We start from the raw sequence: 27,985 nt of genomic DNA, 5'->3' as shown, positions 1-27,985 counted from the left end.
AGGGCTTGGCATATGTGCTTGTCACACAGTAGGCACCTAATAAATGCATGTCCATTCATTCATTCCTAATCTCCAGGCCTTTCACCCCATACTCTCCCAAGCTTACTCACCCTGACTTAGGACCATTTCACTTATCTGTAACACTTGATGGGCAGCCAGGCCTTCCAATTATATCCTCTCCCTATCAAGAGAAATCAAGGAAGATGCCCAGCAAGTTGTGTGAGCCTTTCTCATGGAAAAGCATGGACAAGGCAGGCATGGAGGGATTGGAATCTATACCACTGGAGTGGAGGTCCAGAGGGATGGGGACACAGCAACACAGTTGGAGTCATGGAGCACTTGAGTAGAAAAAGGCCTCACTTTTGTGTCCTGGACCTGTCTGGTGATCTGCCTATGAACTCTTGCTCATAGTAAAGTTTTTAAATGTATAAAATACTTGGGATGGATTACAAAGGGAACAAATTATACCAAATCTTTTTAAAGTTCTTGAGGTAAGCTCCTTGAGAGCAGGATTTTCATTTTTGTTTCTGTATCTGGCCTATAATAGATGCTTAAGAAATACAAATTGGTTGATTCCTTTGAAGAAGTGGGAGAAAAATGGTGAAAAACATCCCATGTGCTACCAGTATGGTTGCTGTTTTGGGTGGTTTTGCTTAACTAGTTGTTGCTGTTACAAAGAAAAGGCTGGTTGGAGGATGTGGTTTGTACAGAAAAGACTGATGTAAAAAAAAAAAAATCAACCCAAAAGGCATCAATAAATCATTAAGGATGATTAAAAAAAATTTTTTAAGCAGAAACAAGTTCTTGGAGCCCAGGTTAAGAACTCTCTGTACTTGGGGCTGGGAAGGAGGGAGATGGGAAAAGAAAGCTGCTCACATGTAAGCATCCACAGTCCAAAGAAGATTCCTAAAGATGGCAACCACTGGCTACAATAAGATTATGATCTTGGAATTTTACTGCTCCACAAGGTCCTGAGGGAGGGGAGGGGAAATCTGACCTGGTTAAAAGGTCAATAACCTTACCATTCCAGAGGGACAAAGATCTGCAGCCAGAACCCCAAAACCTCCTCCCAGGGTTCCTCAGTTTACCCAGTCCTTGGGGAGTTCTGGAGAATGCTTTGGTCTTGGAAGGGCAGGAAGTTGCCCTGCTCTCTTCCAAGGCTTGATAAATAGATGTGGTCTCATGCTAAAACAACACAGGGGGCAGAGACCGGACCTGTGGGACTCCCAGATGAAGAAACTCCCTCTACCAATACAGCAGGTTATCCCCTTCTCAGAGCATGAGAAGTGAAGTGACCTGACCTGGATCACACAGCCAGCAGTGTCAGAGACAGGACTGGACCTAGGTGCCTCTGGCTTGAAGAAAGTCTTTATTCATTATACTGAGCTGTGTCTCTTGTTCTAGAGCATGAAAAGAAAAACCAGCACCTTGGAGAAGACTGAAGTGGCACTGAGTTGCTTTATTTCAACACACACAGAACGTAAAAAGGAGACATTTGATGCCCAACTGTGCAAGTGACGAACTCAAGGATGAGCAAGGCAGACAAAGAAATTCAAACAAGGTCGCCAACAGAAAAAAATCCATCCGATGAGAGAGGGCTTTCCCAGCAGTATTAGGGCTGTACTGGAAAGTCCTTCCAGGCAGAGAGGCCAAGGCTTCCAGTGTCTCCCAGTTTGGGTGAGTAGCCTGACCTTGGTCAAGGGTGATGGTACTGAGGTCAATACAGCTTGTCCATGAAGGTCACTGTCAAGGGCTTCATTCAGCTCTGCACACGCTTGATCTAAAAGTGTGACTACATATTGTGAGCTATTAAAATGTAAACTCAAAAACAAACCAACAAACCAAGAATGAAGGCATAAAGATCATCAATGGTTCCAGTAAGGCATCAGGGGGCTGCTGGCTCGGCCCTTTATAGACTGGGCTGGTACAGTGGCTGATATTTTGGGATTCCCCAGCAAACCAAACACTCAGAAACTTCATAAGAAACCAGCAGCCTCAAGTCAAGGATTCAAAAACTGGGTTTTTTTGTAGTATTTCATATAAAACATGAAATCAAGTTTTTTTTTCTTTAAAAAAAGTGAGTATTTTTAGATAGAAAAAATATATGTTTCTCTATTTCCTTAAAAAAAAGAACGGGCATTCAACGACATTTCAGGAGACCCCCACGCTCTGACCGGCCGTCCTGGGGCAAGTACATTAAGGCAAAGGCTCTTGGGCTTCTCTGCCTCGGCGACCGGTGAGGCCTCGGTCAGTGAGACGGCCTCTCCCTCACGGTGACGGAGCCATCCTCCATGCCAAAGTAGACTTTTTCAGCCATGTTGATAAAGAGACCCGTGTCCACAACTCCTACGAGAAACAAGGAAGAGCTAAGCCACAGCCTCCTGATAAAGACAGGCAGCATGTCACACTATAGAGACAGAAATGGGAGCTACCAAGAATTGCATTACTACGGCAGGACTCTGGGCAAATTTCACTTCTCATCTGTAAACTAAGGAAGCTGAATGATGATCAGCAGCCCCTGCCAGCTCAGATGGCCTATGGTTAAATGGTTCTGTTAGTACAATCAGGAAGGGCAGCGATGAAGAGCAAACATGAGCTCCAGTGGAAGAGAATTCTGCTCCCTCACACTCGAATCTCAGAATCTGAGAGTCAGAAGGGACCCCAGGTGCTGAATCCTCAAAGCAACACCCCTTGCCTGAAGATCTCCAATCCCCTGGACTGCCCTGTCTCACTTCTGGCTAGCTCTAGTCACTGGGAAGCTTTTCCTAACATCAAGCCTACGTTCACAGCAGCCGCCCTGGGGAGAAGCTGGGAGGGAGCCACAAACAGAATGAACCCAAGTCACCTTCCACATAACAATCCCTTCAGTGCTGGAAGAAGAAAGCCATCCCCACCTTGGCTCCCACCACAAGCCTTCTCCACCCCCATGCTGTTTCTCTAGTCAATCTTCACTAGGCACAGAATCGGAATGCATTTCTCCAAACAGACACCAAAATCCTCCCTGAAGTATGGTGCAGTCAGAACTGAATATAGCATGCCAGGCATGTGTAAAGAACCAAAGCAAAAAGGTAGACAGAACCTGAGATGGACTTCAGTCTATGCCTGACTGACCCCTCATGACCCTACTGGCCGCAGCATGCCCTCCTTGCTGGACCCTTTCCTTCATCCCTCCAGGACAGGGCTTGGATGGTTTCTACGATGTTCAGGACCCTTGAGGGAGATCGCAGAGAAAAGCTTCTGAGAATCTATTTCGGGCAGGCTGAGTCCACACAGACTCCTTGGTGGCTAACCCCCTGCTCTGTGAACTGCTCCCTAAGGCTACCCAAACCTCAAGCTGGGCCTCCGATGGGATGGGGTTTCATGCCTTGCTTGTTCCAGTCACTGCCTAGGAGGCTTTTAGCTCCCTGGTTCTTTCTTTACCTGTGAAATGAGGGCACTGGATGAGATTCTCCCTAAAGTCTCTTCCAGTATCTCCGTGCACTCTGTGCTCCTGTTCCACTGTAGAATCTCTGGATTCATGACAAAAATGGAGCCCCAGAATGGGAGTGGGGACTCCCTGTGAGTGAGGCTTGGTCTGATATCCCATCCCACTAATTCTGACTCCCTAATTCTGAGATTGGAGCCAAATTCCTCTACCAGGCTGCAGGGAATGTATTTTTTTTTTAAGGCAAACCTATAATGAGAACCCAGGAGTGAGGTTCCTTTAAAAAAAGACAATGATAAAACAAAGGAAAGCTTTAGCAAAGCTCAAGCAGGATAGTCATGACCTGAAACTCATGCCCTAAGAGGTACAGGTGAAGAACTGGGGATGTGGAGCACACAGTGGAGATGATGAGGCCGAGACACAACAATGAAGGTGTCACCTGGAAGACTGACACCCCAAGAATCAGAACTCAAAACAGCCAAGTTGTCACCTGAGGCTGGATGCCAGGACAGACTTCCTAACAGTCAGAGCTGTCCAAAGCGGCATATGTGCCCTTGGGGGGGGGGGTAGAGGGTCGCCCTTCACTGGAGGCATCCATAGCATTTCTTGGCCATGCCATCCAAGGGATTCCTTGGGCAAGGTACAGGCCATACTTCAGACACCCCTTCCAGCAATGAGTCTGTGATGTTGTCAGCAGACTAGCAGTTCCTTGAGGGCAGGGGCTACTTGCCTCACTCAGGCATTTGAATCCCCAATACCAGTACCTGGCACACAGTAGGACCTTAAATAAATGCCTGGCAACTAATTGCTACACGACCCTCTCCAGGCCAAATGCTGTGATATTAGGGAACACACGTGGGATTTAGCAGCAACAAGAAAAAAGGGGAGGGAAGAAATGATCCCTTTTCAGGTCTGTATAGCTCTGGTAGTGATGGTCAAAGGCAGAGGCAACTGTAGCATATGGACAGAGAGCTGGTTTCAGAATCAGTCCAGTCCAGTCCTGCCTCTGACATATACTGGCTGGGTGGCTCACCAATGAAATCACATGTCCAATCCTTCCCTCCAAAAAAGGGCAGAGACAGGCTGACACCTGTCAGGACATCAAACAGGAAGCAGCAAACAAGACATCAAAATCCTTCCTAAAATGGGGGGCCCAGAACTGAACCCAACACTCCAGAAGAGCTGCTGGGGCTGGGGCTTGGAGGAGCAGCCTTAATGAAATACTGAGTACAAGCTCTTACTAATCCAAGAGTCCTTCTGAGACCCAGGTCTATTGTCACAGGAAAATAACACCTTCTCCTAACAAATGTGAACTCTCCTTGAGTTTCGAGGATATAATCTACTGAACTAGAATGCGAAAAGAAGGAGAGAAGAGTGAACTCTGGTGACACAGGCCCTTAGTCCTACTCGAATCGGGACTGACTCTCTGTCTGCTTTCTAAGTAACTGAGGGCAGCCACAGGAACAGGGATGACACTTCTTGTGGCTGGTGTCCGAGTGTGAAGTCGGGATCACAGGGCAGACATTGCAAAGCGGCAGCTCTGGGACTGCACATCAGGGAAACATTCCTAACAGGTGAGAGCCACCCAAAGTGGAATGAGCCGCCTCCCTGGGAACCTCCAGTAGAGGCTGGACAACCCTCTGTGGATACACTGGAGAGTCAAGCTTCATAACCTTGTCTGTGCCATGGACAGTGTGAGGAAGCCTCAGGAGCCCTTCTTGGAATCACGTTGTCAAATGAATAAAATTCACAGTATTACAGAAGACATCAATTCCATTTAAATACAAATATCAATGCATTTTTAAAAAGCAAGCTGATGGCCCCAGGGTCAGGAGTTCGGGTGCAGAGGAGGTCTTCCATGACTCTACATAGAATGCTACTCTGTGCCCGATAAACCCCGGCGTCTCTCATGACAACACATACCTCAGAGGCAGCTTTTGGTTCAAGAGGGAACCAAGCACCGCTGGGATAAACTGCCAGTAAGTGGCACATTCATGCCTTTTAGCAGCCCACTCAGCCTCGTTTACTCATCTGTAAAATGATGGGGTCGGATGATGATGGCTAAGGTCCCACCCATCTAGATGCTGGGGCCCAACAGGCAAGCCATGAAGCCTGGGCTCTGAGCAGGACAAATACCACCCCCTAGTGGAGAACAAGAGAAACTCTACTAAAAAGATGCAGCCTAGCATTGCCCAGCATCTAAGGCTCCCATTCATCCCTCAGGAGATTACTTGGCTATCACTGAGCCCTCTGCTCTTTCTTTCCTCCCCACTGGGGAGGGGGCGGGGGGCGCACTCTATCAAAGGGAAGATAGGTAAAAGAGACACAATCAAGTTCTACCCAATTCTGACTCCCTTACATAGAGACCACAGCCCCTGTTCTTTGTAGGAGTGGGGGGGCTATGGATGTGAAGCACTGCCTATCCCATCAGATTCATCAATCTCATTATGGTGATGGACAGTGCCCCCCTTTCATTCTCCATTCTAAGGACTAATTTGGGGGAAGGAACATTGGGAAATGAAGGTGATATAAAAAATTATCATTAATTGCTTTTAATGGTTGGGGGAAGAGGAGGCTGACACTCTCTTCTAAAGTGATGGCTTTTATGATCACCAGTGAACAACATCCCACGTTTTCATGCTTCTCCCACCACATCCCATCCCAGAGATCTGAGAATCTCCTGGGGTCCTTGGGGAAAGACTTCCTTGTAAAAAGTGGGTTCAATCTTGCTGCTCCATACCTCAGTTTCCCTATCTATAAAGAGAATAAGGTCTGGACCTGTTGGTAAAGAGAACTCTCAGGAGAGGAAATCTCTGGCAGCTTCTCTGACTTCAGACTCTTCAGGAGTTGCTGAGAGGTCGGAGGACTTGCCCACCAGGGTCCCATGGCCAGCAGGTGTCAAAGGCAGGACCCAGACCCACGTCTCCCCGGCTTTGAGGTCAGGCCTCACTTCTCCACAGGCTGCCTCTTTACAGGATAGGGATAAAATAAATAACTAAATATGGATGCTTTTGCCTCCCTATAGAGAAGAGGGGATAATAACAGGGCCTCCCTCAGAGGCAGGTCCCATATCAAGAGGCTCTGACAAGGCAATGCACACGTAGCAACTATCCCGACTGCCCAAGACAGCAAACAAACCCTCGTTACTAAGCATCACTCTGCACATGGCCAGGGACGCTCCAGCACTGCTACTCAGCTGAATCCCATCCTTACTCCGTCTATTTGTCCAGGTAGAAAATGGGGTCACAATGGCCTGCCAAGGTAATGGGGTGTCAGACAAGATCATGTATCTTTGAATACATGGGAATAAAAAATATCTATTTTTTAAATTCCTAGGAATAAAGAGTCACAAGACAGCCCCTGTCCACACCCCCAACATCCAAATGGCCTCACAACATTCATACCCCAGGAGGCCCAAGTTCTGACATCTGCAGAATTTGAAATAAAAAGACAGGGAAAGTTCCTAAAAACCAAAAGTTATGAAGAGTCCAGACAGTCTCCATCTTCAGAACCCACTTAGGACCAGTTTTCACACACAATACGTATTACTATGTCAGGATGTGCTGTTTCTGCCAAAGCTTAGGGGACTCTCCCAGGTCACCTGATCCTGAATAAAAGCCTGAACAAAAGCCATGCAGGTCTGCCTGAAGACCCGCAGGAACAGGAGCCCACCACCTCCTGAGACATTCTGTCTTTGGGCAGCACTACTTCTTAAGGACATGTCATGGCTGAATCTAACCCACACTACCCCTAGTTCTGCCCTCTGGGGCCAACATGAAGAAACCCATTTCCTCTTCCATGAGGCAGTTTGGTACACTGGGAAGAGCCTTATGTCTGAAGACAAAGGACCTGAGTTTGAATCCCATCTCTGACACTCACTATCTGTGTGAACAGGGCCAGGGCTTCAGTTACCTCATTTGTAAATGAGGAGGGTTGGACAAGGTGGCCCGTGGGGTCCCTTCCAGCTCTAGCAGTGATGTTCCCCTTAGTCTTTCCTTCTCCAGACTCATCATCCTAGGTGGAAGCAGGGGAATGGGTACCAGGGACCCCGTAGGTTCTGCCATCCAACACTGCTGGGTTACCTGGTATCATTTTGATGGCCGTGTTCACTTCACTCCATTTATGCACCCGGTCAAACTTCCAATCCAACAGAAAGTTTCCATTATCCGTTACCACAGGGCCCTAAGAAGAGGCATTCATATTAATGAGGGCCCTTGAGATGAGAGGGAAGCAGAAGCAATCTGGCTGTCCCTCAGCAGATGGCCCACCAAAGAGAGAGGAAGGGGCAGTGTGCAGCCAATCAGCCAGCCAGCCAGCCAGCCAGCCAGCAGCAGACTGATCCCTGGAAACACTGCCAGTCACTTACAGCCTTGCGCTCAGCCATCCGCAGCTCAGCCACTCCGCCAAACATCCGGGATAGGGCCCTGGTCACAGGGACATATGCCATTGGGATGACTTCAATGGGAATTCCTTTCAACCAGTGGTCGCCAAGGTTCTTTGAATCCTTCCTGCAGAAACCAGGTTAGACAATAAAGCCAAGATGACTGCTCTCAGTACAAATAGTACCATGCTTAGTAGCAATCAAATGGCCTGAAATCTGGGCTCTTTCAAGAACCTCAGTGTTGTGTAGCATGTCAGTGGCTGGCCTGTAGAAAAGGCAGGAAGGGGGAGCTGCCTGCATCTGGGTGATGGGGCCCCAGCAGCAGCATCACCACAAAAACCCCCAAGACAAGCCTGACATTCATTACCTCCTGCTGGACCATCCAGTCTGCAGATTTCCCTACATTCTGGCTCCCACTCTGGAAGCTCACAGGCTGACCACCATGAGATTAGATTTGCTCTGGGCCCCCATCCTTCCTCCGGGACTTTCAGAAAATCACTCAGTCCCTTTGCTTTTATATCCTTATCCACAAGATGGGCATGAGACAGCCTTACTTACAGTCAGCCTACAGATTATATGTCACCAAGATAGTATCGAGCAGACATACATCTCAGGTCTGGCCTTACCTGTAATCGGCAATAACAATAAAACATTTGGCGTAGCCGGCTACAATCTTCTCCTGAGTCAGACAGCCTCTGAAAATGGGAAGGAGCGAAACAAAAGAATTAGCGGGGAAATCTAATTACTGTGAAAAATAGATGCTTGGGTCAGGTCTGGAAAAACTTAAAAGCCAACTCCCAACCTTTATGGGAAATGAAATGCTTAGGTTCTTAAAAACATTTCCGAGCCCCTGAGCTCTCTGAGCAGACCTGGCTATTACAAGAGCATTAGTGCATGTTTAGAAGGAAAAGGTTGGACAATCGCCCTCCTAAGAGAAATGGATAGAAAATAGTGGCAGAATTCAGCTCAACATCAGGAAGAACTTCCAAACCCTTGGAGGTGTGTGTCTCTAAAGAGGGACACTCAGGGAAGTAACAGCCCTTCCCCCACCCCCGGTCTTTAAACAAAGGGCAGATGACCACGTCCCGGTAAAGTTTCCTCATCTGTAAAATGGGGTTGGACTAGATGGCTGCTAAGGGCCCTTCCAACTTTAATCTAGGATCTCATAAATTGTTTCTGCCAAAGCTTAGGGGACTCTCCCAGGTCACCTGATCCTGAATAAAAGCCTGAACAAAAGCCATGCAGGTCTGCCTGAAGACCCGCAGGAACAGGAGCCCACCACCTCCTGAGACATTCTGTCTTTGGGCAGCACTACTTCTTAAGGACATGTCATGGCTGAATCTAACCCACACTGCCCCTAGTTCTGGGGCCAACATGAAGAAACCCATTTCCTCTTCCATGAGGCAGTTTGGTACACTGGGAAGAGCCTTATGTCTGAAGACAAAGGACCTGAGTTTGAATCCCATCTCTGACACTCACTAGGCCTTTTTCTCCAGGTATGTTGATGATAACCTGAGGCCCATTGCAATTCTGTGATTACATACTCTTATTTCCAGTCTACTTGAGATGAAAGCACTAATGGCTTTTAAAGGTGCCCTGAAGCATCTACATAGTGACATGTGCCCCTCCCTCCCAAAAACCAGTTTTGCCACTATGGCCCCCATCACCCAAGGCCCAGCTATTCCTTGTCAGTTCAGACATTAGCTGAGATAGAGGTAAATGTCCTCCACGTGCTTTTCAGGGGGATTTGACTGATCTATGGGCAAAGACAATGAAATTCACAGAGACTAGGAAAGCCACTTATCCCCCAGCTACTGAACAGAATTCTAACTTGCCCATCACCAAACCTCCCCTTCAGAATGTTAGCAAGGATGGCTTCATTCCTTGATGGCTGGCTCTGAACACAGTACCAGACACATACGCTGCTTCACAAATGCTTACTGATAAGTTATTAGTACAGGGCCACCTACTAAAATCAGAAGGTTTTTTGTAAAATGTAGCTGAAGAAAAAATTCTAAACTTCTGAAAGACATGGATGGGGTTCAGGATGAGACCTGACATTTCATGGATATACGGAACTCCTAGATCCCACACCTTCTCTGCATTTTATGGTCTTAGAGAGCTACCCAGAACTTGTAAGAGGCCAAGTGATTGCCCAGAGTCAAATAGCCCACGTGTCAGAAGAACTTGAACCTGGGTTGTCCTCCATCTAAAGCCAGGGCACTGTCTCCTGCACCAAAGGCTAGCAAAGCCCTTTGTATCATCTCCCGGGGTCCTTAGTCACCCTCCTTAACCAGCCACTGCCATAATTCCAGACACTTCATTTCCAGATGGAAAACTTGCCCAGTCACCCAGCTGTCAATCAATGAGCAAATAAATACCTAATATGTGCTAGTCACTAGTAAACTGGTAATGGGGAGGGGGAGGGAGAGAAGGGAGATGGTGACAAGTGCAAACAAGGAAACAAGCCCAACTCACAATGAGCTTGCATTCTAGCGGGGAGAAGGCATGTGTGTGTATGTGTGTGGGGGGGGGAGGGGGGGCGGGGTGTGCGCACCTGAGCATTCCAGGCCTAAGGGAAAGTCAGAGAAAATGGACATTTTGGAGCTGGATAAGATCTTGGAAATTATCTGGCAGTCTAACCCCCTTCATTTTAAGTTAGGTGATAATAACATCATATACTATGTGGGAGACATAGTGGGAGACACAAAGTCAGGATTTGAAACCAGGACTTTTTACTCCCAGTACAATGCTTGTGAATATAGTTAGCACTTTCACAAACAAAACAGCTGAGAATCAGCTAGAGGAGAGCCAGGAGTGGGCCAAGATAGTGACTAAGTCCCAGAAACACCCAATGGGTGGGGTAAGATAGCATGAGAAATCCAAGCTTGTATGAGAAACACACAAAAACAGCTCAGTATAAAAACAAAGGTACTTAATTGGTACATAGGAGTTTGTTTTTGTTTATAACTTGTTCTAACTGGTATATTCCTGGGTCTTTAAGCAGGGATCAGTGAGCTCAGCAGGCCTCACGTGGACAAAGGTGGTTTGTTTTTTATAGAAGCCCCACCAATGCTGGGCTGTACAATGATAGCTGGCTTCACTCCTGGGCCTGTGCACCCTTCAACTGGAGGTCACAAACCTGGGAGCAAGGCTCAGCCCTGGGGCTGTCAATCCTGTGTAAAGATAGATCGCACATTTATTCAGGGTCAAGGCATTGCAATTTGGAACATGGTACTATCTTACACAGAGAGGGAAGTTCCATGAAGGAGTTACAGAAGTTATATACACTCAGGAGGGGAGGCTAGGTAGAGAGATGGAACAGGGAACAGTAATTTACTGCAGGGTGACAGCACTTCCCTGGAAAAAACAAACAGGATCAGTTTAGGCCACTTCTAGCCAACAGAGGCAGGCTGCTGACCTGGCCCCTAATTAGGGTCACTTGAAGGGTCATCAGACTAGCTGAACTGAAGGAAGGGAGGGGTTGCAGAAGAGTCCTAGGAGCTTTCTCTGTCTGGGAATAGAAGCAGTTAGAAATTGCTGGTCTCCTTTCTCAGTATTAGGGTAGTTGAAGGGAATATACATATACATAGACAGAGGGCGTGGGGTGAGTTGAATATGAAGGGATGACATCTAAAAAAATTAAATTAAGGGGTGAGAGAAATATATTGGAAGAAGGAGAAAGGGAGAGAGAGAATGAGGCAAATTATATCACATAAAAGTGGCAAGAAAAAGCTGTTATAATATAAGGGAAGAGGGGGCAGGTGAAAGGCAATGAATGAATCTTGCTGTCATCAGATTTGACTTAAGGACGGAATAACATACACACTCAACTGGGTATCTTACCCTACAGGAAAGTACGGAGGAAGGGAATGGAGGGGGGATGATGGAAGGGGGGGAGATTGGGGGAGGAGGTAGTCAAAAGCAAATACTTTTGAAAAGGGACAGGGTCAAGGGAGAAAATTAAAGGGGGACAGGACAGGATGGAAGGAAATATAGTTAGTCTTTCACAACACGACTTATGGAAGTGTTTTGCATAACAATACATGTACAACCCATTTTGAATTGTTTGCCTTCTCAAGGAGGGTAGGTGGGGAGGGAAGGTAGAGAATTTGGACCTCAAAGTTCTAAAAACAAATGTTAAAAAAAAGAATTGTTTTTACATGCAACTGGGAAATAAGATATATAGGCAATGGGGTATAGAAATCTATCCTGCCCTACAAGAAAGTAAGGGGAAAAGTGATGGGGGGTGGGGGGAAAGTGGAGTGATAGAAGGGAGGGCAGATTTGGGAAAGGGCAATCAGAATACATAACATCTTGGGGTCAGGGAGAGGGTAGAGATGGAGAGAAAATTTGTAACTCAAAATCTTGTAGAAATGAATGTTGAAAACTAAAAATAAAATTAAAAAATAAATAAATAAAATAGTATGAACAAATAACAAGGTAAAAAAAAAAGTGCTGGTCTCAGAAGAGATTTCCGGGAGTTTCCCTTGGGGGTAGGGAGTGATGAGAAACTGCTAGTCAGAACAGGTAGGGGTCCCAGAGTTTCCCAAGGGGAGGTGGAGGGGACAGAGCTGATTCACCTCCTATACCATAACCAAGTTCAGTGATGGACATACTACAACCCTGATGAATTCTGAGTAGAAATCTGTCTGGCAAAAGATCCAGGCCCAAAGCACTCACCCACCACCTTTGATGAGGTTGAGGTCAGCATCTACTTCATCAGCACCATCGATAGCAAGATCAAGCTGTTGGGAAAGAAACCAGGCTAAATCAGAGACAGATGAAGTCTGAAGCCAAGTCACAACAAACCACAGAGGACAGACACGAAGAGACTTTTTTAAAAACTGAAAGAGGAAAACAAATACATGATTTGAATAGCTCTTGAACGGATGGCCTGTCAATAAGGATCACATGGTATTACAACATTGGGAAGACGGTTCTAGCACAAGTTTTATCCACATTTGATGTCACTTCTCCTCCCCTCTCCCAAAGTCAAGCTCTCGTAACTAGTGACATACTTAGCATTGGAAGGGACCCTACAGATCATCTGGTATAACTTCTGCTTTAGAACTCAAGGGAGCCTGTTCTTTAAATAATTCTAGCTTCAGACAATTGTCCCCTCTGTTGCCACCCCTGGACTTCTGGGGCCATCTGTGGCCAAAGGCCACACAAAAGCAGCCAAAGCTTTCTCCTTTTCTTCACAAGCACATCCCATACCTCAGTCCACTATAGTGAGTGTGTGCACACATACACATTCACTCACATGAGCATACACACACACACACACACACACACACACACACACACACACACACCCTCTTCCATCAACACAAGGTAAGAACCATGGACAGATATATTCACAGTGCAGTCTTACAGGCATCATTAGCTGGGCTGTCCATCACCCAAAATAAGAACCATGGACAGATACATTCACAGTATGGTCTTATAGTGCATCCTTAGCTGGGCACACACAGATTTAATGCCTTAGTTGTTTCCTGGCCTTCCCAATCATTTATCCCCATGTTCATGGGATGATGAATCTTGTACCAAGTTCAATTCTCTCTATACCCAAACCCTGGCACCAACTGAACTCTATCTCCACAGAAAAGCTCCTGTCTGAGCTCTAAGTCCAAGTTCCTCAAACTCCCCGCTGCTGTCCCTTAGCCACTTAGAAGTGGTGGGCACCCTCCTTGGGTGTACTCAAGCAGAAGGGGGATGAGACCACTTTGGCGTACATTACAGTGGGGGATTCCTTTGGCACATGGGTTGGGTCAGATGGCTGCTGAGGTCCCACCAACTTCAGCTAGGACCAGAACTGGCCAATGCTGCTGCCTCTTTTCTTTTAACGTGATACAGAATGAGAGTGTGGTCCCCAGAGCAAGGGAAGGAAGAAAAGGGAGACTGTAATAAGAATGAGGCCTCTTTCTTACCTCTGGGTGGCGGTCCAGGTCACTTAGTGGTAAGCCATTCTGAAGAATTAGCTGCCGGGCCTGCACAAACGAAGAAAAGGGGTCCTCATTCACATTTCTTCTGAATTCTTGACTCTTGGAATCCCCCCCTTCCCAAATTCATATGCTTTGCTTTGACATAGGCCTTTTTCCAAATCCTAAACTGACCCACCAAATGTGGGTCTTCTCCCCAAGTGGCAAACTAGAAGAAAAGCCAGCCTCTGGGATAGATGGAGGATGGGAGTGAGGGTGTGGAATTCAATGGAGACATGGAACACTTTATTAAAGCTCCCCAAAGATGCTTGTCTCAAGTCTCTTCAGTCACCAGCCAGGTGACATACAAATGAGTGGTGGAGAGGGAGCAGGGAAGTCAGTGTCTATGGAAGACAGCCTCCCCAAGGGGACCAGGGTCATCATCTGGGGGACCCTGGGCAAGCTCACTTCAATTTTCCAGGCTCAGTTTCCTCTGTCAGATGAGAGCTGGCTTAGAAGGCTTCTGTCCTGTCTAGAGCTGAATTCCTTACTCCAACCTTCTACTTCCAACAGTCCTGTGTCCCTATTTTGTATATCTCTCTCTATGCACACACTGTCTCCCCGGCAGACTGTAAACTCCTCTAGGGCAGGGACTCTACTTCTGCCTCCAAAGTCAACACCCAGCAGCATGCCTGGTACACACTAGGTCCTTAGTAATGATTTTGGATTGAGAAAGTCACAGGTTGGCACAAATGCCAAACCAGCAGCAACCCAGACCTGGGAACCAAACTAGCAATATGATAGAGTTTTCTTTTAAACAACCAGACCTAAAAAACTCGTGAAGCCCTAAAAAGGCTTTAGCCAACAGGTTCTAGAAACCCCTCACATGATGGCTAGTAGTAAAGATGACACTGTAAATCACATGGATGGTTGCCTCGGCTTTACAAAGCACCTTTTTCCAAACCACTTGGATGGGGGTCAGTGTGAGTTTCTGAACACCACCAGGCTCAAGACAAAGCTCAGTGCTGAGAAGGCTCCCTTTCCCCTCATGTAACGGGAACCACAGGAATCCAGAGCTACAGGGTCCTGCATACAGCAAGTGTTTAATAAAAGTCCAGGCCCTTCAGACAGCATCTAATCCAATCCTTTCCTTTTCCTGATGAGGAAACTGAGGCACAGAGTTTTGTCCAAGACCATACCAGAAGCCTGTGATCCATCCATTAAAAAAGGCAGGAGTGATGCCAAAGAATGCAGAGGAAACGAAAGCTAATCATTAGCTCGTACTTCTGAGGTCACAAATAAGTTGTTCTTGGCTTGCAACAAGAGCCAATGGCTGTCACTTCTCAGCACCACTGGGGCTGAGGGCTGGGTCCCCAGCTTCCTCCTAGGCCTGCCCCCTCCAGGTGGGCCAATAGAAACTCAGGGAACAGGGAAAGAGCCTCAGCTCTAGGGACCTCTTATTGCCTACATGACCTTGGTGAAGTCATGTCACTTTCCTAAGCCTCAGTTTCTTCATCTGTAAAATGACTAAATGATCTGAGGCTCCTTCCAGCACTAGATCTATGATCCTATAAAGAAACTCAGAGGCCGACCCTCGTTTCACAGAGGAAGCAGCAGCAGTTAGTCAGGAGGCCCCGGGTTCAGGTCTTAGCTCTGAGCCATGTGGCTACGTATGCCTGGCAGATCATTTAAGTGTCTGCTCTGCACTGGCAGAGGCTTTCTCTTGTCCTATAGGAGTCAGACTGCAGGGAGCCTTAAGGAAGTACCAACCTGAGAAGTCTGTTTAGTCTGAAGCCAAAGAGATTTCTGAGCAGGGAGTGACTGGCTCAGAACCACAGTACTATGGGGCCCACTGGTTCAGAGGGCAGCACTAGTGAAGCCCTGGTCAAGGCTTTATTCTATCTGAGGTCTCAGAGGGCGTGTCCTGGTGCCCCACCTTCCTACCTGGTTGAGTGCCTCCTGGAGCTCACCACATCTACACAGTTCCTCTACGCTTTGATTTGGACCACCGCCAACTTCTCTTCAACCCCCTTCTGCCAATCCTATACTTCACCCCGCCTCCCACTTTCTAGTTCTGGGACCATGATCAATACTGGGAAAAATGTCAATCTATTGCCCTATGGCTCTATTCTCCTTCCCTGTGTTGGCTTCCCATTATAATGTAAGCTATTGTTTACATGACCAGCATTTAGCAGAATGCTTGGTGCCTCGAAAGCATCAGATAAATGCTCACTCATTCATCTCACTGCTAGACAAGAATGTAGACAGCTCAGCATTACCCATCACCACTATTACAGAAATCAGGAAAACCTGGCTGAGCCTTACAAGGAGCTGGGAGAGGCTCCTGGGAGAGGGCGGAGAGTGGCATCCCCAGCTCAGGGGACAGACTAGGCAAAGCTCTCACCTACAGGTGAGAGATGGAGTGTTGTTTTCAGAGCATAGCTGGTACATCACTTGCCCAGAGCACTATCATAATTGTTGCTGTTACTAATGACAACTGACATTTTTATAGCCTTTTACATTTGACATCTATTTTCTCATCTGATTCTCAAAACCATCCTGATGAGGATAACAACATCCCCAGGCCTATTTCATAAGTATTTTTATTTTTAAGAATTGCCACGTGCTTCACATAATATCACATATCATAATATGATATTGATACTGTATTGCTTGCCTTCTCAAAGGGGAGGGAGGGACAGGAGGGAAAGAATTTGGAATTCAAAATTTTAAAAAATGAACATTAAAAATTTTACATGTAATTGGGAAATATTTAATGAAATATACTATTTTTTAAAAAACAAGTTGTCAAGTGCAGATGGATTAGCAGGAGGAGGCCCCAACAAGGACCAGTGGGCAGCTCCACAATTGAGGCAGATTTCAGTTCAAAATAAGGAACCTGTCAGCATATGTCCTGGTCCCAAAGTGAAAGGGGCTGCCTCCATAGCTTGGGGGTCTTCTCTACATGCCAAGCAGAAACAACTGAATGAGCAAAGGCAGAAAAGAGGAGGACAAATTTGGGGGAATGGAGAGCCCCCTTTGGCTGGTAAAGAGGAAGGTCTGAGGTAAGGCTGGAGAGGTTCCTAAGTCTCTGCTCATCTGTACAAACCATTCACCATGCCTGCAATGCACTCCATCAATTACCAAGCATTTATTTAGGCCACGTGCTAGATGCTGGGGCTACAAAGACAAACACAACATTTCCTGTCCTCAAAGAGCCTCCGTTGTGGGGTGAGGGACACAAAATGCATATATCTAAGTATATGCTAATAAAAGTCACCAGTAGCTGGAGTGTCATGTGGAAAGTGTTGCTTGAGTTGAGTTTTGAAGGAAACAAGGGATTCTAAGAGGCTGGGGGTGGGGGATCCCAGGTATGAGGCCCAATCAGTGCAAAGACCCAGAGATGAGAGATGGAGGATCATGTGTGAAATACAACCAGAAAGCTAGTCTGGCTAGACCAGAAAGCAGGAGGGGAGTGATGCGCAATAAGAGGGTGAAAGAAAGTCAGACGAAAGCCCTTGTCTTCCTTTGAGGCTCACCTCGAGTGATGATGCCTCCTTCATGAAGCCTTCCCTCATTCTCTCAGTTCTCAGCACTCTCTCCCACCTCAACTTCCCTTGTATACAATAATATGTGCATATGTTGTACACCAACACCCCCTCTGACCAAGAGAACATGTTCCTTTGGGGAAGGTCTTCTCCTTTGTTTCTGTATTCTGGTGCTTAGCACAGTGTCTTGTATATACAGAGGCCATTTTAATAAGTATTTTGGATCCAGAGGTAGGTTTGAACCAGATAACAGTCAGCCTTGAGCGCCATGGTAAGTTAATTAACCTTTGTTTGGTAGACAGTACAGAGCCACTAAGGAGGGAGCAGATGTGATCAGAGCTCAGAATGAGGGAAAACTCCAACTCAGAGCATAAAAATGCTGACAGAATGAACAAGAAAAATCAAAATAAGGGCCACCCCAAGTGTGAAGTCACAGAACCAGGCACATACCTGAAAGGATGTAGGAATACAGACAACGTTCAGGTTTTCTTGTTTTACTCTTTCAGCTGAGGGGGAAAAAAAGCTTTTAATTTCTTCTCTATTTTTTTATTCAGAAAGCCATTTAAAAAAAAGCTAAGAAACGTTCCAGACAAATGTTCCACATTGCTGGCAAGTCTAGTCTGAAGGGCAAGGGGTATGGGAAGAGAAACACTAAATTTGGGGTCAGGATTTGAATCCCCAAATCAACTCTGCCCCATAATAGTGGGTAACATTAGGCAAGACCTTTAACCTGTTGAAGCTGGTCTAAAAAGATGAGGACATTAGACTCAATGGCCCTTCCAATCCTTTTCTGCTCCAGATTCTTTGTGTGAGGCAATGGCCCTGGCTTTTGTGAAGAAGGTCTGGAATGGGGGGTGGGGGGAGTCGTCCAGATCTGATTTTTTTTTTCATTGGGTGTGTGGAATTCTGAGTTAGAACCTCTACTCCACTGATGCACCTCTAGTTTAGGTCCTCTGGACAATGAGGGGGTCACACACAGATGGTACGTAAGAGGGGCAGGATGTCAGCTCACATCTTCTGCCAAGGAAGCTGAACATGAGGGTTCATTTTAGGCCCTTAGGCTCAAAATTTAACTTATCTGGCACAAAACTTGTATATCAAATTCAGAGGACTAAAGTTACCATAAAAATGAACAGAAAGCATCAAAGAAAACAGTCCATCTAGTTAAAATTGCAGGCACCTTCAATCTTTAAGTCATCCAAAAACCAAACGTGCCCAACACTAAACAGGAGACAGTGGTGGGCTCTATGAGATAACTATTTGTGCCGTCAACAAGCTGACAGGTTGAACGTCTCTCAGTTGGCATTTAATGACCAAGGGCTCTAAGCCTTGGCTTTGAGGCACTTGGGAGATGGTTACATCAGCCCAGAAGAGTCATCAGGTTGGTGTTTTATCACTAATGCAGGAAAACAGGTTACTAGAACCTGCTGAGCAGCCACCAAATCTACATAATCCCAGGGCCTTGAATAAACTGAAAGGGCCAGATCAGAATCTGGGGAGTGGCCTCAAGGACTCCAGGGTACAGAGGAAAAACAACTGGGAGCCTGGACTCAGGCCTAGCAGAGAAAGGGTGGCTTCATTTGCAGGGCCAATCTTCCCCTTTCCAGCCCAAGCAGGTGATCCTGGCTGGACAGGGTCAAAGGCTCTAGCTTGACCGGAGAACTCCAGGAAAGACTGAACCTCCACCACCTGCCAAGGCACAAATTCACAGGTCACAGCTGGTTCACAGCCATTCTAGCTAGGCCTGTCTGTACACATAACCACCAACAAAGGAAAAAAGGAGGGTCAGGGATAGGGCACTGAGGTGAGGACATTAGCATGAAAGAGAGTTTCTGAGGTATGAGGCCTCACATTTAAACCCTGGCTTTCCCGCTCACTGCCTACGTGACCTCTGACAAGTTCTATAACCCCTGTGGACCTCAGAGCTTTCTTATCTAGATAACCCTTGCCTTAAATGTCTCTGTGTTTATGTCTGTTCGATGAGATTTCCTCAACCTTCACTGTTTGTGCTCCTTTGGGACTTGTCTCAGGAAGCTCTCTTTTGGGATAAACATCATCCTGCAACATCCCACTGTCCTGGGATTCCACCTCCTCACCACTTAAGGGTGGGCCCAGGAATTCCCAAGCCTCCAATTTGGGAGGCACTCAGCTCATAACAGCTCCTTTCTCACCTGGCTGCAATGGTCTGGGAATCTCTGACTTTCCCACATGCCCTGTCTGGGTACCTTTCCCCCATCCCCTCCTTTCAGCTTTCTTTTGTGTGCTGTCTTTCCTCATTAGATTGTACACTTCTTAAGAACAGGGTATTTGTATCCCTGGAGCCCAGCACAATACTTGGCACACAGTAGGTGCTTTATGTTGACTGACTGATTTGAAAGGATTACATCAGAAGACTAAGCCCCCTTCCAGCTCTAAATCTAGGCCTCTATGGGCTTTAGGGCCAATTCTACTCCCCTGACATTAACAACAGCATCAGTGGCCAATGCCAGTCCACAAGCATTTATTAAAGCACATGCTTAGCGCTTGGGATACAAAGAAAGAAAAACATGGTCCCTGCCTTTAAGGAGCCCACATTCTGAGGGGGCTGGCAACAGGCCCCAAATTGTCCCTACGAGATGTAGAGAGAGCTGCAGATGGAGTCTAGGAGTGAAAAAAAGGAGCCATTCAGCCCATACCAGGCTGCTCCGCCCCCTACCCAGGATCCCCAGGCCCCCGCACTGACCAAACCTGTCCACCCAGTCCCTGGAAGTGCCCCGGAGCAGAAGGGCAGAGCAGGAGAGGTCTTTGCTAATTCTCTAATAACCTCCAGGCAGTCCTGAGTCTAAGAATGAGAAAAAAGGGGCCAGTGACATACCTATCCTCTGTACAGCGTGGACGATGGTAGAACCGCTGCCGATCCCCAGCACTTGATTATTCTGCCAAATGTAAGGAAGAGCACAAAGATGTCAGTAACCAGCTCCAGCAACACAAGCTCACGTTTCTTCCTGTACATTTTAGGGGGAAGACCAACAGCTACCAATTAGCTCAGTGAGTCCTTTCCCTAAAATACCTTCTTCCAGGACATGCACAAGTACACCAATGCAAGCAGACTGCGAACTCTGGAACCCCAGCGACCCATCTTGGCCCCAGAAAACGGCAGTCCAACCCACGCCCCAAAAGAGGGGGAAGCCATCCTCTCCCAACACAGCCATTTCACTTGTCCAGAGCTCTAGTGGGCAGGAAGTTTCCCCCGAGAGCAAGCACCATAGACAGGGCTGTCAACCCCTCCTCTTGGAGATGTAGAGGACTGTGGGGTAGAAGCATGCTGCCAGTTCGGTCTGACTGTCTTTGTATAAGGGAAAGCATTATAATATCCAGAAATGACCACATAAAACAAAAGGTAATTTTCAAAAACAACAAAGTATTTTTAAAATACATGGACTAGTAGATTAATTGGAAAATAAAATAACCTGTTCTTCATTTCCTAAGATACCAGTGTCAAATTCAAAGAGAACCAGGGCCATGAAACCATAAGGACCCCTAAGGGTCACATAGGGGTATAGAAAACCACACATTACCATTATCTATGCTCTACTGTATTTTTATTTATTGTGTTAATTATTTCTTAATTACATTTTCATCTGGCTCAGGCACATGTCTGACACTTCTGTCCTAAGAGACCACAGAGCCCCAAATGCCACAAGAACAAAAGTAGTCACCACTACTTTACCAGCTACAGTAGCTGGTAGCCTAAGTACAAAAGCCAGGCAGTGCCTTCTGGGAGGAACACCTTCTCCTCCTGCTCTCAGACTGCTGTAGGTCACAGCTGGGAGACAAGACCAGGGAGGGAGGGAAGCTAAAGGAATTTTCAGGAGTCAGGATGTAGATACCTCTGACTTTAGACCCTGGTCATCTACTTGGAAGGAAGCCCAGCTGTTGTTTTTAAACATAAGCCAATGTTTGTTGAATGAATGAATAAATTTTGTGGTAGTCCCAGAGAATATCTTAGTTCTGGCTTCTGAAGTCCCCCAAAGTCACTGAGAAGTAAGATTTAGGAATGCTCTAGAACTCCTGGGCACACTAAGTAAGTGCCCATCTGTTACAATGTGGTGCAAAGGCAAGAAGGCTGGCCCTGGAAGCAAGAAACTTACTTCTCCCTTGGCCCTCCAGTGTGACTGGCAAATCGTCCAGCCTCAGTTTCCACTCCTGTAAAAGAATGGGGTTGGAACAGTTGGTCTCTAAGGTCCAGCTCTCAATCTGCAATCCTCTGATACTGTCTCCAACAGGAGTGGCTCCTGCTGGACACAAGCAAGAGCCTTTTGAGGCAGAGGCCCAGGAGAATATGGAATCAAGAAAGTTTGCAAACTAAGTATTCTTTGCTGATGAGTTTTAGCCCAGCTGCTGGATTGGGCTAATTTCTGTCTGCCTACAAATAGTGAATGGGGGCCAGATATCTGTGAAGACTGAGGCCCTGAACCCACCTTCCTGAACATCACCTCCTGGTAACCTCTGATTAAAAAAGCCTCAAACCGCTCTCCTGCTCTCCCCAGCCCCAGGACCTTGCGATTTAGAATCAAGCTGGCTCTGTGACCTCCCTTTCAGGAGGGTCTGCCTCAAGTAAGTAGTTCAGTTTGTTGAAACTTCATCTCCTCTCACGTATCTTGAACCTCACCCATGGTCCAGTTACAGATTAACAGCTGACCCGGGGCTGAGGGAAACCCTACACCTTGGGAGCTCCTCTCCGAGGGCCGAGAAGGGTCCTGGAAGCAGCTCAGAACCTCAGACTGAAGCCGGCAGCTGAAGACCACAGGCCTCATAGGGGAAGTTACAGGGCAATGAAGCAAGGGACTAGGCTCATGCAGTAAGGGCACCAAGAGGCCATCCTCCTCAGGGGCCCACAGGGATCCGGCTCTGTCCCAAGTTCCTGTGACTTCCTCCCAATACTGCCTGATCAGCAAACGCCTTCACTGACATTTCCTTAAAGGCGCAGCTGGGGTGCAGAAAGAACACTGGGGTCAAGAGACCTGGGATCAAATCCTGGCTCTGCCAGTATCAGCTGTGTGAAACTGAGTCCGGGCCTTTACCTGCCTGGGCCTCAGGTTCTTCACCTGGAAAACGGTGGTAATAACTATGCTACCTACCTCACAGGGTTGTCATCAGCAAGGGATGGAGACAGGGGCCAAGCCTGTGATCTCTTTAGGATCCCATGGCTAGTATATGTCAGAAGCAGCACTTGAACTCGGGTCCTCTTGGTTCCCAGGCTGTCTTTCTGTGCACTTCATCATGTTGTTTCTATTATGTTAGGACCTTATAAACATTGAAGGGCTACATCACCATACTGTTATTAACAGACAAAGGTGGATGGAAAGTACTATTCGCGAGTTAAAAATGAGAAGAATCCAAAGGCTTGGATCACTTCCCATCACTGAAGCGTGGCGCTGGAGAAGAGCCAGTGCGAGCCTTGGAGGGGAGAGGAACTCAGTTCAAAGTCTCCCTCAGGGGCCTGACAGCTGTGAGACCCTCTCTAGGCCTGTTTCCTCAACTGCAAAATGGGGATAACAGCCCCTGCCTCTCAGGGGTATTGCGGGAATCCAATAAGGTAACACATGTAAAGCCCTCAGCACAGTGCCTGGCACACAGCAAACTATCAGTTATAAACCTTAAAGGGCTTGTATATTAGATGTTAATAGGATTATAAGGAAGAGTGGCAGGAAAGGCCACTAAAGAAAGCTTGGCAGGAGACCTAAACTGGACCAAGGGAATTTAAGGATGAAACTGAAAGGATGAAAAATGGAAGAAAAATGGGAAAAAATCTGCAAGGTTGTTGGTTGTTTACAACAAACTTTTCTCCATTGAGGGCCACTCCCCCACCCCCCACATTTGGAAGCTAACATCCCAGGACCAGATGTGTTTATAAGGAAAGTGAAACATTGCCAAAGAGAGATGAGGAAAAGTAGCTGGACTAGACCAAGGGTTCAGAGAACGAAGTTCCCATGGCAGAGGCAGGAATTTTGAGTGTGTTAAGGGATGGAATCTCAAGGCATCTGAAATAGGGAAAAACACCAAAGGTTTGAAAAAATATAGGAGCACTTAGAGGTGAAAATAGCAATAACCAAACCAAAGAGGGGAGGCCATGTTAGTACAGTGGATAGAAGTTCTGCCCCTGATACATACTCGCCACCATTTAACCTGGAAGAGAAAGTGCCCACCTGAACTGCTAGAAGGAATTTCCTGAACTGGGAGCTCCCTATGTAATGGAATCACAGCACCAGATCCGTTCCTTATGGACCTATGGGCCTACCCATCAATACATATATGAAAATATAATTGTGAGAATAGTAATTATGAGGATGATCTTGAAGAGGTCTTAGGGGTGCTTGGGACCCCAACATACCAACACACCAGGTCCTGCTCACAGCCCAAGAAGAACAAAGTTTATTACAGATTCGCCATAATGGGTAGTCTTAAGAAATCTCAGCATTTGTGACGCTCATTTTCACAAGGGGGCCAGAATCCATCTGAGGTAAATGGAATCTGAGCCCCTTCGTGGAGGTAAGATGAAACTTATATACACAAAGATTATGGGAGGGATCTAGGGTGGTCCTGGGTTGATGGGAGGAAGGGTTGAGTAGGAGCTTGATGAGACTGGGGTGAGGTCAGACTCCAGGAACCAAGAGAATGGGATTAAGGGTGGGCAGTGGCTGAAGGCTACCTGGAGATAACAGACCAGTAGGCCTAGACTAGTTTAAGGGTAACAGATTTGGGCATAGATACTTTATAGGATCAAGGGTGGAAACTAGCCAGACTAGAGGGCTAGAAATTTGGGCCTAGCAATAATGAAAGGCTTATGGCCTCAGGCAAACGCCTCGTCTAGTGGGAAGATTCAAGGGGAGTTCAAGGGGGCTCCCACAATCTAAACCCCATCGATCTCACACACATTGCAGGAACCCTTGATAAGGGAGTTAATAAGAGAACAGGCAAATTTTCACCAACTATAATCCATAGCAGATCATGTCTTTACCATCACAGTTGACTGAAAAATGTAGAAAACATTCAGGATTCCATTGTAGTTGTTTGTTGACCATAAAAAAGCATTTGATTTGGTAAAGCAAAACATCTCCTGAAGGTTGTCTTCCAACATTATGGCTCCCATGCATGTGGCAAAATCCTTGAAAGATATTGACAGAGGTAGTAACCATGTTTGATCTCTCTCTGATTATTAATATTGATGAGAGATAAGGCATAAAGTCAAAGAAGCAAAAGGCTTACTGTCATCGAGGACACAGTTCAAAGCACTAGTAAAAGAGGGGATTCCTACTGTGTCTATAATATAGATGGTGAGTGAGGTTCTCCAAATGCTGATTGTGGATGCCACTGTGATCATAGCATTAAGAAGCCACTGAACATCTCAGAGCCTCCTAAATGTGGATCTATAATCACTCAAAAGAATTAGGTCCATCCACAAAGTAGATGAAAAATGCTCATTGATCAGGCAATGATAAGCAAATCAATGAAGAATGCCCACTGACCAGGCAACAATATGAAAAAGTCAATGGAGAATGCCCTTTAACCAGCAATGGTATGTAGCTCTTGGATGGTCAGCCCTGCTACCAATACCAATCTCGTATGGGCCCTACAAGTGGGCAATGGGTTAAGCCCAGAGCTAAACAGGAGGAGAAAGGGATGAATTGCTGCTGTTACGACCTCAAGTTTCTCCCTGAAACAAAGACCTAGCTTTTCTCCACAGAAACAGTCTTCTGGTGATGTATTTTACAATAAGCCATGGAAATCTACAGTCTCCTAAGAATACAAGCTGAGGAACACTCAGAGAACAATGGAGAGGCCCACGATGGGCCACAATACTGTACAAGAGAAGAAGCCTAAAGCTATTCTCCAAGACCTGCATGGTCAGGATCGGACTGGTCATGTAGTGAACCAAAGGGATAGCCCATGAACGGCCCACATGCTCCACTGGAATTCACACAATGTCAAATGAATGAATGAAATACTTATTAAATGTTTACCAAGGGCAAAGGCTGTCCAGGGCAGGGTCCAAGCAGAAGGAGGAGTCAATGAGGATAGTGAGGAGGATGTCCAGGGCCTTTTATTCCAAAGATAACCTTGTAATCACTGTCCCAGAGCATCTCAACTATCTAAATGAGATCTCAAGTAAGTACTTCAGCCTCCGGAGTGGGCTTCCAGCGTAGATAACAGTTCCCAAGGATAGGGAATTTCAACCTGTATCACTGAAGTGTAGAAAAGAAACTGGAGAATACCCACATTACAACTTGTGTGTGCTGAGGGCCTCAGTTTCCTCATCTATAAACGGGGGTATCAGAGAAGAAGATCTCAAGACTCCCTCAATGATAAATGCATACACAGATAATAATGGTGGGTCTGATCGTAAAAGGCCGCTAGGAAGGACACCAGGCCCGGAGTCAGGAAGACTTATCTTCTGAGTTCAAACCTGGCCTCTGTACACTTCCTAGCTGTGTGACCCTGGGCCAGTCACTTAACCTTGTTTGCCTTAGTTCCTTCATCTGTAAAATGATCTGGAGAAGGAAATGGCGAACCACTCCAGTATCTTTACCAAGAAAACTCCAAATGGGGTCACAGGGAATCGGACACGATTTTAAATAACTGATTATATACCTTTGGACAACCCACTATGATCTCAGAGAGATCCTTTTAGATTCGAGTGAGCCCCTAGTACAGGGCCCTGTATCCTGCCAGTACTTAACAAGTTATTTATTGAATAAAGGAATTTCAAAGGGAAGTGGAGACTAGAACAGCTTAGACATTTCACAAAAGGAACTACGGCGGGAGCCCCGTCAGAACGGCCAAGAAGCTCAATTTCCCCTCCTAAGTTGGTCCCCACCCCACTGGACCCGCGCAGCAGTGATAGGCTGCACAGGGCCCCACGAGCCTTCCGGGTACGGGAGGTTTCTGTTGCCCCAAGTCTGAGGCTACAACCTGTAAGGAAGAGCTAGACCTCACCACGGGATGCCCTCACCGACTCAGCCAACGTTAGCGCACACTGTGGGAACTTCACCCTACGGGAATTTGCTTTAATTCACAGGAGACTAACGGTGGAGACGGCCGGCACCGGGAAATCTCCAAAATTGGAGCCTCGGATCTTCCTTTCCCCACCACCCACTCGGACTCCAGAGGGGGGTGATCTGTGCAAAGCCCACTGACCCGCTGGGGTTCCTGGTTCCGAACACCCAAACATTCCTAAAGGCGGATCTATTTGGGGAGGGGGAGAGAGGAGGGAGGCACATCTAGAGGAGCAGAAATGGGGTGACTGCGAGCCGAAGGGAACTCCCACAGCGCAGGGAAATTCTACCCGGCTTCCTTCCACGAGGGATAATGGATATAATTAACTTGATAGGAGGTTGTAAATTAACTCAAGGAAATGGACTCCACCTCATTTTTTTCCCCTGGAACAGATCTCTAGCCGAGTCACGTCTTTACAAACAGGGTCACATCTTTACAAACGCATTTTTCTGAGATGAGGCGGAAGAAAAAACCAGAGTGACCCAAGCAGACCCCAGCCCACTGCGGGGCGAGGTTAGGCCGGCCCCCTGCCTCCAGTTGCCTTCTTGCCCCCCACCCGACAGGTCTCTGCTCTACGCTGGCTAAAGGTTCCCTCGGACCCGGGCCAGAACAAAGCCGATGACCAGGACTGGGGGGGTGGGTGGCACATGGAGCGGGGGTTCCGGGGTGCTCCCAGGAGAGCGGCCCGGCCCTGGACCCCCAAACCCCTGGGATCCGGTGGGTGGACCGGGAAGCCGTCCACCCCGGGCCCCGTCACATGGCCTGCTCTGCCTGCGCCTCATGGGGGTCCTCCTGAGTTATGGGGGGTCCCCCCAAGTCGCGGGGGGCTTCCTGAGTTACAGGGGTCCCCCCGAGTTATGAGGGTCCCTCTGAGTTACAGGGGGTTTCCCCTGAGTCACAGGACTCCCCCTGAGTTACTGCGGGCTTCCCCCGAGTTATGGGGGGCTTTCCCGCTCCCCCCGCCCGCCCCACACTCGGCTCCCGTCCTAAACCCAACTCTCCAAGCGGCAGCCTCTGGCCCCACTCCATTCCACCAGTGCCGGGCGTGCTGGGGCGCGGAGGAGGCTGCCGTGCCTGCCCTCAAGGGGCTTCCATTCAAGGACCGGACACTGAAAGCCAGAGAGGAGCGTGCAGGCTGCAGGGTGCGAGCAACCCTCCCCGCTCGCATTTTACAGATGGGGAAATGAAGCTGAGAGACGGGGTTCACGTAGCTCGTCCGTGCCGGGCGCGGGATTCGAACTCGTCTCCAAGCCCTGCTCCCCACGGCTCCTCGGCGCAGCCCTGGGTAGGATCGGGAGGGCTTCCCGGAGGAGGCGGGCCGGGAGCCGGGGGCGCTCACCTTCACGTGGTTCTCTACGGCCGTGCGGCCGGCCAGACGCTTGGCTTCCTCGGTCTTGGACATGGTCCGGGCAGCGGATACGGTGGGGAGCGGGGGCGCGGGAGCGAGCGCGAGAGCGGGCGGAGCGCGCGCCTGGGCCGGGGCCGCGGCCGAGGCCACTACGGGTCCGCTCGCCCCGCCCGGGGGCTGGCGCTGGGGAGGCGGCACGTGCGGCTCTCCCGCGCGCCAGCTCCCCCCGCCCCCCGACGAGGCCCCGCCCCCGGCCCCGGCCCGCCCGGGCAGTGGGGCCAGGACCCGCCCGTAGAGCGTGCTGAAGGGCCCCGGGCGCTGCAT

General features: G+C 47.9%; 1 protein-coding gene across 1 annotated transcript; it reads right to left on the bottom strand.

The window, feature by feature from the left end:
• Nucleotides 1–1,439: 1,439 nt before the first annotated feature.
• On the bottom strand, nt 1,440–27,985 carry RPIA (ribose 5-phosphate isomerase A). The gene is made up of 9 exons (XM_036748432.1): nt 27,653–27,985; nt 20,132–20,192; nt 17,728–17,783; nt 13,739–13,798; nt 12,489–12,553; nt 8,432–8,500; nt 7,791–7,932; nt 7,507–7,606; nt 1,440–2,346 (listed from the first exon to the last, which is right to left on the bottom strand). Exons 1-9 carry the CDS (start codon nt 27,983–27,985, stop codon nt 2,249–2,251), a joined length of 984 nt encoding a protein of 327 aa, XP_036604327.1. The 3' UTR covers nt 1,440–2,248.

The sequence above is a fragment of the Trichosurus vulpecula genome, chromosome 3, assembly GCF_011100635.1.
Source record: "Trichosurus vulpecula isolate mTriVul1 chromosome 3, mTriVul1.pri, whole genome shotgun sequence".
Taxonomy (NCBI): domain Eukaryota; kingdom Metazoa; phylum Chordata; class Mammalia; order Diprotodontia; family Phalangeridae; genus Trichosurus; species Trichosurus vulpecula.
Note: the sequence above shows the minus strand (reverse complement) of the source record. Positions and strands in the feature narration are given on the sequence as shown.

Bases quoted from the DNA above. Each gene is read 5' to 3' on its own strand.
- RPIA (XM_036748432.1), bottom strand. From the start codon at position 27,985: ATGCAGCGCCCGGGGCCCTTCAGCACGCTCTACGGGCGGGTCCTGGCC. The intron at 17,784-20,131 runs GTATGTCACTGG...TTTCCCCCTCAG, and splicing joins CCACGCTGTACAGAGGATAG to CTGAAAGAGTAAAACAAGAA. The intron at 13,799-17,727 runs GTATGTGCCTGG...TCGTTTGTGCAG, and splicing joins GTATTCCTACATCCTTTCAG to GCCCGGCAGCTAATTCTTCA.